General features: G+C 47.3%; 1 protein-coding gene across 3 annotated transcripts in view; it reads left to right on the forward strand.

Moving 5' to 3' along the window:
- Positions 1-12,887, forward strand: part of RFWD3 (ring finger and WD repeat domain 3) — a 43,880-nt gene that overhangs the window by 2,389 nt on the left and 28,604 nt on the right. Inside the window, exons 2-5 of one of the 3 annotated variants that reach the window (XM_036752580.1) lie at positions 783-1,188; positions 9,204-9,415; positions 10,440-10,534; positions 10,624-10,833. In XM_036752580.1, coding sequence (XP_036608475.1) covers positions 785-1,188; positions 9,204-9,415; positions 10,440-10,534; positions 10,624-10,833 — 921 coding nt within the window. In that variant the 5' untranslated portion in view covers positions 783-784. Of the gene's footprint in view, positions 1-782; positions 1,189-9,203; positions 9,416-10,439; positions 10,535-10,602; positions 10,834-12,887 lie in introns of all 3 variants that reach the window. The other 2 variants (XM_036752579.1, XM_036752581.1) reach the window with 2 other exon arrangements.

Genomic DNA, 12,887 nt, shown 5'->3' on the forward strand with positions numbered 1-12,887 from the left:
ACTGTTACAGCTGAGACTGAAGAGAAGGGATGGAGGGATGAGGTCAGAATTAGGACAGAGAAGAGGTTTATGAGGAGTAAGGTCAGGGGAGAGTTAGAAAGATAGGAATTTGTGATGAGAGAGAGAGGAATTTCGAGTTTGAATCACATTTTAGCACAGTTATGGGTCATCGAGGGTGTGACTGTCCTGAGGTGGAGTGAAGTTTTTTCGTAGGATGACCTAGGAATCCGAGATGTTTGAGATGTCGCTTGGTAGGTGGAAGACCCCAAGTATGAAAGGGGGAGTTTGGGTAGAGATGAAGAAAGCAGAGAGAATTACCAGCAGAAGAGTAGATACAACTGTGGTGATCTGGACAGGGTGAGATGGATAGACAGATATCTCTGAAGAAGCTGGCTGCTTGGTGTTTATGGCAGGAGTGTGCCGGCTCCCTCTGGGGGGTGGTGGAGGAGGGGCGCTGAGAGAGTGCTTTAAGGATTAGCTCTTACTGTCTGGCGTTGCTTCCGGTGGCTGTTGTTTTGTGGAGTTCTCTCTCGTCCTGTGGATTTAGCTGTCGCTGCTCCGTTAGAAACACTCCCTTTGGCACTTAGGTCGCCTGCCTTCCTACGGTCAGACGGTCGCTGGTTTGGAAATAAAAGCTGACACAGGAAAGACGAGAGCAGCACAAACCTGCTTAAGAGTGGCTCTGGAGACTAGGTGGAGTTGAACCAATGGCACAGTGTTGTATGTTTACTTTGCACGTGCTTCTATCTCATTTTATTTCTCTTAATTTGTTCTCTTGTCAGCAATGGCTCAAGAAGAAATGGACGTTGATCTTCAGGTGGTAGAAGGAGGTCCTGCTATGGAGCATCAGGAGGAGGCCTCTGCTGAAGCATTTGTTGGGCTTCCTGTTCCTCAGGTGCCTATCGAAGTGACCGAGGAAGTTGTGTCATCCGCCGTGGAGAATGAGGAGAACATGGACCCTGGAGCTGCGGCGGCAGAGGACCCAGTACGAGCTGCCGTCGATCCGGTGCTGCCACAGTCTGCCCTGACCTCGATGAACAGTTTTATTGACAGACTGCAGCAGTTGCATGGGGTGCTGGGCCTCTTGAGGCAGCCCTCTCAGCAGATCGCACAGTCAGTGCGAACAAGGAGGAGGGCAGTCCGCCTGCAGAGGAGGGCAGGAGGGTCTCAAAGGACTGTGGACTACAGGTAAGAAGCAGGGCTGCACCCACACGGCCAGAATCACAGGCTTTGGGGATGGTTGTGCAGAGATGATACTTTTTTACCCTCTGTGCCTGGGCAGACCATCTGGCTTCACACTTTTGGGCCAAAAGAAAAGCCGGGTGTTTTCAGGAGGTATAACTGACTATTCATCCTGACACATAGTGATGGAAATCCATTCACCAATCCATGGTACCCGGAGGGCCCAGATTGGTGGGTTTCAGTCAGATTATATTAAATCCTTTTAAAAGATTGGAGGAAAGTAGCCTGGTATTGTGAGAAGAGTCAGTGAAGTTTGGGCTAAGTCCCAGCCCCCGTCACGAGTTGCTGGGTTACTTTGGGCATCTGTAAGATGGAGGCAAGAAGACATCCCAGGCTGCAGTAATGCGTGTAAAAGTGCTCTAAAGACGCAGACCTACAGTGACCCTTTTACCAAGATCTGGGGGCCTTGTTTGCATCAGGGACCCCCTTTGGCAGTTGGGCCGGTGAAGTCTGTGGACCCTTCTCAGAGTCACGTTTTTAAGCAATTAAGGAAATGCTAGTTTTTAGTTAGAGGTTACTGAAAATATAAATGGTGTGTTTTTTCCTGAAATGTATCCATGGATTCCAGATGAAGAACCCCTGACCAAGATGCTATTGCTCCTCCTGCATAAGCTGATATGTTTCTTGAATGCTAAAAAAAAAAAAAACTCCCAGCTTTAAATTGAAGTCTTTAGGAGTGGGGATGAATTACTTTGTTTAATAAGCCCCCAGTAAGTAAGCATATCCTGTCTAGTTATCTTTCAGGGACCCTAAGGCTAGAGGGGAGAGAGAGAGTTCTAGAAAAAAAAATTATGTAAGGTTATGAGTTAGGGTTTTTTTTATTTATTTTATAAATTTATTTTTTATTTTTAGTTTGCAATACTCGGTTCCACAAGTTTTTGAGTTCCAAATTTTCTCCCCCTCCCTTGCTTCCCCGCTCCCCCCGCAAGATGGCATGTAATCTGATATAGGTTCTACATATACCTTTTGAGTTAGTCTTGAGCTTATTCTTCAGTATGAAAACATTTCCTGCCCTCTACACCTGAGAATGTGGTATGAATTTGAAAATAATTTCCCTTTATAACCTTTTGCCTGGACTGGTCTTACCTCTTGGTAGGTGTTCTCTAAGTCTTGATAGATTGTCATGCAGTATAATTATTATGCATTACATTTTCAGCTTTCTAAGACCTTCCTGTTTTATTAAGTGGTTGCATTTTATGTAGGATTCTCACCTTCATAAAATGCTGCTCTGAATCCTCATTGTGTCATGGAGGTAACCGTGGCTTGGTGGAGCACAGGCTGTGATGGTTCTCTGTGTTAGAGTGGCGTCAGGTGTGATTCCAGTCTCAGACCTTGCCTGTTTTCCAAGGACCACCAGGAGGCTGGCTTCTTGGTAATGGATTTCAGTGGCCGTAGCCACCCATGAATCAGAATAGGGAACTGCCTTCCGCAGGGCCATTGACAGCGTGATGGAAGATGAGGCAGAGGGTACTAAGAGTCAGACTGTGAGTAAGTACAGTAAATGTGGGCCCCTGGGTAGAAATGAGCCCAAGCCATCTTGGCATTCTCCACTACATAAAACTGGAAGCCAGATGGCAGCCACAGGCTCTTCTGGAAAAAAGCAACTCCTTGACAAAATTAGGTTTATTGTGTGTCCAAGAACCATGTTGTGGCGGTGTATGTGGTCATCTATGGCCCTGCTCATGCTCAGTGTTTGCAGAAAGACCCCAGGAGAGTGAGCCAGAACCCCTGTGCCAGCCCCATTGCAGAGCAGGAGGCAGGAAAGACTTTCTATGAACTCAGGGTAAAAATGGGCAATGGGAAGAGGGGGGTAGAAACTGTGTTGGAAAAGATGGTTCAGGAGAAAGGCATGAATGAGGCCAAAACCTCACCCCCATAGATCAAGGCAACCTTTTTTTTAATGAAGCATTAACTACAGCTATGAATATAACCAAAAGGTTGTCTTTATAAAACATATATTTGAGAGCTGCTCCTCCAGCAGCCCATCCACAGCCAAAATGACTTTATCCTCAAGCTCTCCACAGCTTCCTCTTGTGGATTTCCTCCATTAAAACTACTTTCACAGATTTTCTCCTTTAGGAATTTTCTCACTTGAGCGTCCAGTAAGTGTTTATGAAGTCCCAGCAGCAAGGTGCTGGGGGTACAAAGGCCAAAATGAAAGTCCCTGACCACAAAGAGCTTCTGTTCCATCTGGGGAAACATTGTGTACCGAAACAGCTGCACAGTAATTCTAAGGCATATACTTTGCTGGGGCAAAACTATCCAGGTTCCAAGTACAAAGTGAAAACTTGAACAGAATTTTGAAGGAAACAGAGTGGTTTTGTTTATTTAGTGGGGGTTGGGGGTGGAGTATGTTCTAGACCTGGAGATGAGAGCTTGACTGGACAGACCACAGAGTGCATAAAGGGCAGTAACAGATTGGAAAGGGTGATAGGAACAGGGCTGGTTGTGAAAGATTTGAAAAGCTCGTATTTGATGCTGGAGGCAATAGGGAGCCATTGCAGTTTCCTGAGCAGTGAAGTGATGTGATTAGACCTTCACTCTAAGAATAGGACTTTGACAGTTTTTGGAGGATGGGCTAGAGAGGAGGGAGACCCATTAGGAGAATGTTGCAGTACAAGGAAGAGGTGACAGACCTCACAGGTAGCTGCCCTGTGCCTAGAGGTAGAAATTACCAACTTTGGTTAAAGGTAAAGCTGAAGGCGTGACCCTGGGTGCTGCTCTGGAGGGGGATATGAAATAAAGAGATAGGTTCTGTTTTGGACATGTTGATTTTCAGATACCTACGGGATATCCAGGTGTTGTCTAGCAGGCGTTTGGTGATGCAGAGAGAGATTAGGGCCAGATCTGTAGACTGGGAAGCCGTCTACACTCTGTCGTCGTTGTTTTTCAGTCATGCCCCACTCTTCATGACCCCATTGGGGTTTTCTTGGGAAAGATACTAGAATGGTTTGTCTTTTACTTCTGCGGTTCATTTTACAGATAAGGAAACTGAGCCAAGCAGGGTTAAGCGATTTCCTAGGGTCACATAGCTCACAGATTTGAACTCAGCACAATGAGTCTTGCTGACTCCAGCACTCTGTCCACTGAGTGGCTGCCCATTTTCACCTGTGCACATAGAGATGACAATTGCATCTGTGAGAACTAAGAAGATAGCAGAGAGAGTGTTGTGAGAAAAGGATCCCTTTCAGAGCCATTGGGGACGCGTGCACACACAGGCCTAGGTGAAGGGGAGGCCGGGAAGGTGACCCAGCAAAGGCGACTGAGAAGAAATATTCCACCAGATGGGGAAAGAGTGAAGAGGGCTTTGTCAGGAGTCTGCAAGGAAGGAGTGGTCAGCAGGGTCCAAAGCTACACACAGATGAGTGGGAGGAGAAGAGGAGGCCTGGATCTAGCAATGAAGAGACCACTGGGCCGTGGGATCAGCAGTTGAGGCAACAAATGTAGGCAGCTTCGTCCAGGGATTTGTGAAAGGTGGAGGGATGTGGGATGATAGTGTGAAGGGTTGACAAGTTTAAGGATTGGAGAGATTTGCTCCTGTTTGGAGCCCTCTGGTAGGGAGACAGGAAAAATAAGGTAGTGGGGGAGGGAGATGGAGGGATGGGTAGGAGAGTGATGGTTGCCGGGTCCAGTTCCCAGAGGACATGGGAGGGACTTCGCAGAAGGGTACAGAGGAGAGGGTACATTGTGGTCTTCTTGACTACAGATAGTACATCACAGATCAGGGAGGTTTCAGATCTTTCCATTTCTTCCCAAGATTTAGACTGGACGTTGGACAGGGCCTCAGGCGTCCCGTAGTCTGATCCCCTCCCTTGACAGATGAGGTCACTGAGGTCCAGAGAAGGGATGGGACTTGGCTGAGCTCCCCCTTTTGAGACATCCCCAGCTGTCAGGCTTCCCTGTCCTCCCCCCATGAAATAGTGAGGTCATGTGTAGGCAGAAGCCCGTGAGCGCTCTGTTCACCCTGTTTTACAGATTAGGAAGTAGACAGAGAGAGAAGGCTTGCAGCTTGCTGCACGGTATACACAAGTAGGGCTGCAGCTGGAGACCTCTGAGCTTCCCCAAGGGGAAGACCTTTGGCAGGCTCTGGCATCCGGTCCTTCTCTGTGCCTTTGGGATATTTTCAGCCAAAAAGCGTTTGCAGCTTTATTGAGCACTGACAAGTCTTGAGAGTTGGATGGATCCTCTGTGGCCCGGGATGGGCACAAGGCTTGCTCACTGTTGACACTTAGTTGTCCATTGTACACAGTAGTGATGGATCAAGTTAATGTTATATTTTATTTGACTGCAGCACAAAATTCTTCACATGTGCCCAGTCTTCATAATTTTGTTGCCTGTGTAACATCATTGTCTGTGCCCAACTTAAAAAATGGAGAGATTTGTTGGAAGCTGGTGAAGGTATGGAAGATCTTTACAGATGAAAACCCTAACTGAACATCCCTCTGTGTGTGTGGTGTGTATCTCTCTGTCTGAGATGTGTTCTTCCAAGAATGGATCTTCTCTTCTGGAGCTCCAATAGATAATAGAAACAAGCCCTGTGAATTCTTTCTTAAGCTACTCTTTAGCTCATCTATATAATTAGGTACTTAGAAACACCTAGTTTTCCTCAAGAAGTAGGCAAGCCATTAGAAAATATAATTTTTCAGGGGTGGTGCCAAGATGACAGCTGGAAAACAGAGACTTGCTTAAGCTTTCCCCTAAATCCCTCCAAAGACCTGTAAAAAATGGCTCTGAACAAATGCTAGAGCTATAGAACCCACGAAATAACAGGAAAACACGTCTCCAGCCCAAGATGGCCTGGATGGTCACCGGAAAGGGTCTATCGCACGGTGCAAGAGCAGAGCGTGGCCCATCATGGGCCGCGCCAGGACCAACCAGACCGGGAATCAGGCGGAGCAGGCCTTAGGGGCCTGAAACACTGAGCTGTGACAGTTACCAGGCTTCTCAACCCACAAATACCAAAGACAATTGAGCAGGTTAGTGGGAAAACTGCTGGATCTGGGTGAGAGAAGTACGTGGTCCGGCCCCAGCCCCAGGGGGTGGCGTTGGTGGCATAGCAACAGCAGGAAACTCAGGCAACTGCTTCCAGAGTCCCTGGCCCACACGGTGGGAGGAATCAAATGGCAGATCAGAGTGGGAGTGCAGGGAGCACTTTTCTGGCACAGAGGCAGGGTTCTCTTGCTTTGCCCTACTTGGATCTGGGTCGGGGTACTAGTTGGCGGTTCTTGGAGGAGGAGGAGCACTGCTGTGGCAGAGCTTGTGGTGACTGGAATAGAAATAGCTCTGAAAACAGCAGCACAAAGTACTCTCCACTCTACAAGCAGTCATACCCTGACAGAAAGCTCAAGGTCAAGAAGTTGGCTGGAAACGTGAACAGGTAGCGTAAAATGACTCAGTCTGTAGGGTTTTTTGTTTGTTTGTTTGTTTGTGACAAAAAAGATCAAAACATACAGCCAGAAGAAGTCAACAAAGTCAAAGAGCCTGCATCAAAAGCCTCCAAGAAAAATATGAATTGGTCTCAGGCCATGGAAGAGCTCATAAAGGATTTGTAAGAGAAGTAGAGGAAGAATTGGGAAGAGAAATGAGAGTGATGCAAGAAAACCATGAAAAACAAATCAATGACTTGCTAAAGGAGATCCAAAAAAATACTGAAGAAAATAACATCTTAAAAAATACAGTAAACCAAATGGCAAAAGAGCTCCAAAAAGCCAGTGAGGCGAAGAATGCCTTAAAAGGCAGAATTAGCCAAGGAGGTCCAAAAGACCACTAAAGAAAATACCACCTTAAAAATTAGATTTGAGCAACTGAAAGCTAGTGACTTTATGAGAAATCAAGAAATTATAAAACAGAACCAAAAGAATGAAAAAATGGAAGACAATGTGAAATATCTCATTGGAAAAACCACTGACCTGGAGAATAGATCCAGGAGAGATAATTTTAAAATTATTGGACTACCTGAAAGCCATGATCAAAAAAAGAGCCTAGATATCACCTTTCAATGTCAAGGAAAACTGACCTGATATTCTAGAACCAGAGGGTAAAATGGAAATTGAAAGAATCCACCCATTGCCTCTTGAAAAGATCCCAAAAAGAAAACTCCTAGGAATATTGTAGCCAAATTCCAGGGTTCCCAGGTCAAGGAGAAAATGTTGCAAGCAGCCAGAAAGAAACAAATTGGGTGTTGTGGAAACACAATCAGGATAACACAAGATCTAGCAGCTTCTACATTAAGGGATTGAAGAGCTTAGAATTTGATATTCTGGAGGTCAAAGGAGCTAGGATTAAAACCAAGAATCACCTACCCATCAAAACTGAGTATACTGCTCCAAGGCAAAATATGGACTTTCAATAAAATATAGAGGACTTACAAGCATTCTCAATGAAAAGACCAGAGCTGAATTGAAAATTTGACTTTCAAATACAAGAATCAAGAGAAGCATAAAAAGGTGGACGAGAAGGAAAAATCATAGGGGACTTAATTAAATTTAACTGTTTTGTTTACATCCCTACATGAAAAAATGATGTGTGTAATTCATGAGACTACCTTTCTCAGCATCAGGGTAGTTGAAGGGAATAAACATATATATAGACAGAGGGCACAGGGTGAGTTGAATATGAAGGGATGATATCTAAAAAAAATAAAATTAAGGGGTGAGAGAGGAATATATTGGGAGAAGGAGAAAGGGAGAGATAGAATGGAGTCAATTATCTCACATAAAAGTGGCAAGAAAAAGCAGTTCTGTTGGAAGGGAAGTGGGGGCAGGTGAAAGAGAATGCGGGAATCTTGCTCTCGTTGGATTTGACTTGAGGAGGGAATAACATACATACTGAAAGTAAGGGGAAGGGGATAAGAGAGGGAGGATGACAGAAGGGAGCGCAGTTTGGAAGAGGAGGTAATCAAAAGCAAACACTTTTGCAAAGAGGCAGGGTCAAGGGAGAAAACTGAATGAAGGTGGACAGGATAAGTTGGAGGGAAATACAGTCTTTCACAACGTGACTATTATGGAAGTGTTTTGCGTAATGATACGTGTGACCTATGTTGAATTGCTTGCCTTCTCAAGGAGGGTGGGTGGGGAGGGAAGAGGGGAGAGAATTTGGAACTCAAAGTTCTAAAAACAAATGCTCCAAAAAAAAGTTGTTTTTACATGCAACTAGGAAATAAGATACACACAGTGGGGTGTAGAAATCTATCTTGCCCTACAAGAAAGTAAGGGGAAAGGAGATGAGGGGGGAATGGGGTGACAGAAGGGAGGGCTGACTGGGGAACGGGGCAATCAGAATATATGCCATCTTGGAGTTGCAGGGGAGAGTAGAAATGAGAAATTTGTAACTCAAAATCTTGTTGAAACCAATGTTGAAAACTAAAAATACTAAATATAGGTGCTAAAAAAAGAAAATACAATTTTTCAATTGTGAATCATCTCTAAAAGTTTCATCTGGGGACTTCTAAATTTGACTTAGTGACATAAAGGCAGCTATTGAAGCTAAAAGTGAGTCACTTTTTAATAACAGCACTTTTTAAGACATATCCTAGATAATTATTATGAAGTGCTCAAAGCACTTTGGAAAAAAGAATGTCAAAAAAACATGAAATTGAAGTAGAAGGTGGGCCTGATGGACAGGAGCCTTCCTGCTCACACCCTTCACGGTTTTAGCCATGGCTGCTGGAACACCCAAAAAACAGAAGACACGTGGACACTTTCCTTCTTCTCCCTCCCCATGCCATGGTGCATTGTGGGATCATGGCTAGAGACCCCCGGTGTAAAAGCTGAGCTGCCAAAGAGCTGTGAGTGTCCCCTACAGACCATGCTCAGCCCACTCGTGGGTCCCATTCTCAACTCTGAAGGGAACATTTAGGCACTCCCCTTGACTGGGGACAACGTGGAGGCTTCATCTGAGCATCCCCACTCTGAGCGGGGAAGACGTCTCTCATGCCATCATGTGGTTGTTTTTCTGTACAGATCAAGGGCACCACTGGACACATACTTTCGGGTTAACAGGGTACAACCAATCCAGTTGGCAGACCCGCCCAATCCTAATGATAATGACGACGATGACCCTGGCTCTGAGGACATCCATGTGTCGAGTGGCTCTGACACAGAAAGGAACAGTTCCAGTGAGGATGAGGAGGTGGACATCCAGGACGAGGACCCAGACGTTGTTGGGCTTGGAGGTAGGCACTCTTTAGGTTTGGGTGGGCAGTGGTCCACATCTCTGGAATCAGGACAGATGGCCACCAGGTAGACAGTGTTCCCACTTGTGCTAAGGCCTCAGCCGGGGTTCTTCCACCATGTTTTCATTAAAGCTTTCCATGTTCCAGGGAGAGAGCCATATTAGACAGTACCACGTACACACTTAATTTGACCTGAGGTGTGTGGTATTTGTGGCACAGTGACATAATGGGATTCGGCTTTAGAGAGCTCAGGATGGATGTGTTCATTCCCCCATCTCAGATCAAGTTGCTGTCTTTTCTGGGCTTCTGACTTTCTATGTGTCAATATCAAAGGGTTGCTCAGTAACTGGGGGCTTCTAAGTGTCCATCCTTTTATTAGTCACCAAGCTTTTATTCAGCACCTGTTGTGTGCCTAATACAAATACAGAGAATGAAGCCTTCCCTCCCCCGTGTCCTATGGAGCTGACATCCTGATGGGGAGGTCAAACAAGTTTGCTCGTACATGGACGTGCCTAAAGAAGAAACAGAAGTTTAGTGCAAGGTGGTGTGGGAAGGTTCTGGCAGCTGGGGGGGGTGAGGCCTCCTGTCCAAGGGTCTGGGCTGTGTCTGACTTTGGGGTAGAGCTGGAGGAAGAAGGGAGGACAAAAGCATGGAGGAAAGATAACAAGGCAGTCTGTCCCAAAGCGGGATGGGGAGGGAACGTCCAGTGAGGTGCAGAGGTCAGCCGGGGCCAGTTCGTGAAGGGCTTTAAAAACTAAACAGTCCCTAAAAGCAGGATGGAGCCCTGAACGTGTATTGAGTCGAGCAGTCACATAGTCTGGTCGAATATTGAGGACTCAGGCAGCTGTATGGAAGACGGCCATAGTCTAAGCAAGAGGTCAGAAGGCCTTGAACCAAGGTAGGGAAGGGGAGGGTCAGATGCCCAACATGGTATGGAAGTAGAAACAGCCAGCTCCCCAGCCAGCTGACAGGCTCTGCAATACAGCCTTTGTGTCAGTAATCTCTTTTCTGTGCCTACCTGCAGTTTCTGGAGAGGTTCCTGCAGAGGCTCTTCCAGAGGACTCTTCAGCCCAGCAGGAAGCCACTCCTGCTGCTGGTGCTGAGGCCCCCCTCAAACAGGTAACAGATCCTCTTGGTCTTTCAGAAGAGCAATCTAGGAGGCCAGTGTGCTAAGCTGCTAACCAAAGCGTGCCTGTGCTTCCCTTCAGCAGTCTCCACTGAAGCCTGAACCACTCCCTCCACCGGCTACAGCTGCCACAAGTCCCTCAGAAGAGGAAGACGGGGACACTTGTGCCATATGCTTTGAACAGTGGACCAGCGCGGGGGACCACCGGCTCTCTGCGCTGCGATGTGGGCACCTCTTTGGGTACAAGTGCATTTCCAAGTGGCTCAGAGGACAAGCCGGGAAGTGTCCACAGGTGCGTGCCCTCGTATCCTGGTACACGGGTGTAAAGTTTGCATTCTTTGTTTTGGAGGGGTGGAGTCAGGGCTCCCCGTGCCTGCCAAACAGCAGCCCTGTATGAAGACAGTGTCTGGGAGGCCCCGTGGGCACCTCCAGAGGTCATTCAGACCATGTCACCAACAAGGCCAGAGCCTTCTTTATCTCTGCTGTGTGATGAGCAAGCGCACCTTCTGTCCTTGGCCTACAGAGATCATGGTCCTTTGCTGCTTCTTGGAGTGACCTTGGGTTACACCCCCCACAGATGCTGCTTCAGAGCTCGCCCTTCAGGTGCTCTTGCCTCCTAGTTGGCAGGAAGAAGGAAGTGGCCCTGCCCCTTAACCCATGCCCTTGATCCCATCCCTGGTTTTCTTCCACAGATTGCAGCCTCAGTCCTTGTCTCTAGTGCTCAGTCTCTTCCTCTCTCCTAATTCCTTCCCCGCTGCCTACGCACATTCTCAGGTCTCTCCTGTCATCCCCTTCAGCGTTCATCTTTCCTCCTAAGAAAGAGTGTCTGTCCTTGCTGCCTCCATAGCTTTATAACTACCCACTTTTTATCCTACCCTTGCAGTCTTGTTTTCACTCCGACAGCCCTGCCAAAAGGTTTCCAGCGATCTCGGTTACTAAAGCTGATGACCTTTTTTCGGTCCTCACACTCCTTGATCTACCCTCAGCATTTGACACTGTACAGAGGGCCTCCCCCACATCCCCCATGCCCTTCTTTCCTGGCTTTTAGGACATCATTCTGCCATCTCTTCAGTCTTTGTTGGGTCTTTCTCTGTCTCCTCCTCCCTTTAAGTGTGGGGAACTTCCTGGGCTCTGTCCTGGGACCACTTCTTTTCTCACTCTTGGTCATTTCATGCAGTCTCGTGGGTTTGGCCATCCAAATTTGCATGTCCAGCTCTGATATTTTGCCCTGAACTCCAGCCCCACGTTGCCAACTGTCTGCTGGACCTCCACCTAAATGTCCTGTTGACTCCTCAAACTTGCTCTGTCCAGAACTAAATCTGTCTCTTTTTCCCTAAATCCATGCTTCTTCCAAATGTCTAGACCCTCCCCCACTGCCATCCTCCTCCTCAGACCAGCCAGAGCCCACCCTTCTAGCTCAGAGTCATCCTGGACCCTTCCCTCTCTCTCCCTTGTTTGTAGCAGACACAAAAATGTTTGTTGAATGAGCTGGGTGTTTTTGCATCAGTTTAGACAGAAGGTTTCATAGGTTTGTGTCCCAGACCCTTTTGGCCTGTGGACCCTTCCTCCCTGTACTGTCAGTAAACAATAAAACAGAATATGCAGGATCACAAAGGAAATCAGTTATACTGAAACACAGTTATAAGAATGTTTTTAAAAGAAGTCGACAGATGCCAGGTTAAGGGCCCCTTACGTAGATTGTTTTATTCCACAAATGCCATTGTCCACTGGCTCATCTTGGCTTGAGAAAGACCTCGGGCTCTTGGGAGCCAGGTTCTGCCAAACTGCAACAGGCTTCAGGTGCCATTTCAGTAGTCACTACGGTAAGACCAGCCAGCCGCTGTCATGCATTAGGGAGTGGCGCCATGGCTTTGGAAGAATCATAGCTGACGGATCCAGATGTGGGTGGGGCGGGACTGGGCTGCGGGATATTCTGCCAATGACTAGCATCACAGAAGTAGAAGAAAAGATGTGGAAAGCATATGGAAGGCCCTGGAGTCAGGGAAATCTGAATTCACAGCCGTGTGACCCCAGACAAGGCGGCTTCCTCCTCAGGAAAGTGAGGGAACTGGACTAGGGGGCTGCTAAGGCTCATTCTGTTTCCAACCCTGAGATCCTGTGGTTGCCTAAGAGTAACCAGAGAAGAAGGTTGGCTCACAAGAGTGTGGGGTAACAAATGGTTGACCCGAGCCCACAGAACTTGAGGAGCAAAGCAGTCTCTGGTGCCTTGGGCAAAGCCTCTGTGGAGCTCAGTGGAAGGCCTGGCCAGAAGGGCAAGAAGTGGGGAGGCCTCCAAGGGGAGTGGGTAATGACAGCCATCGATGCCACGTGGTATGAGCTCTCCAC

This window comes from Trichosurus vulpecula, chromosome 3, assembly GCF_011100635.1.
Source record: "Trichosurus vulpecula isolate mTriVul1 chromosome 3, mTriVul1.pri, whole genome shotgun sequence".
Lineage (NCBI taxonomy): Eukaryota > Metazoa > Chordata > Mammalia > Diprotodontia > Phalangeridae > Trichosurus > Trichosurus vulpecula.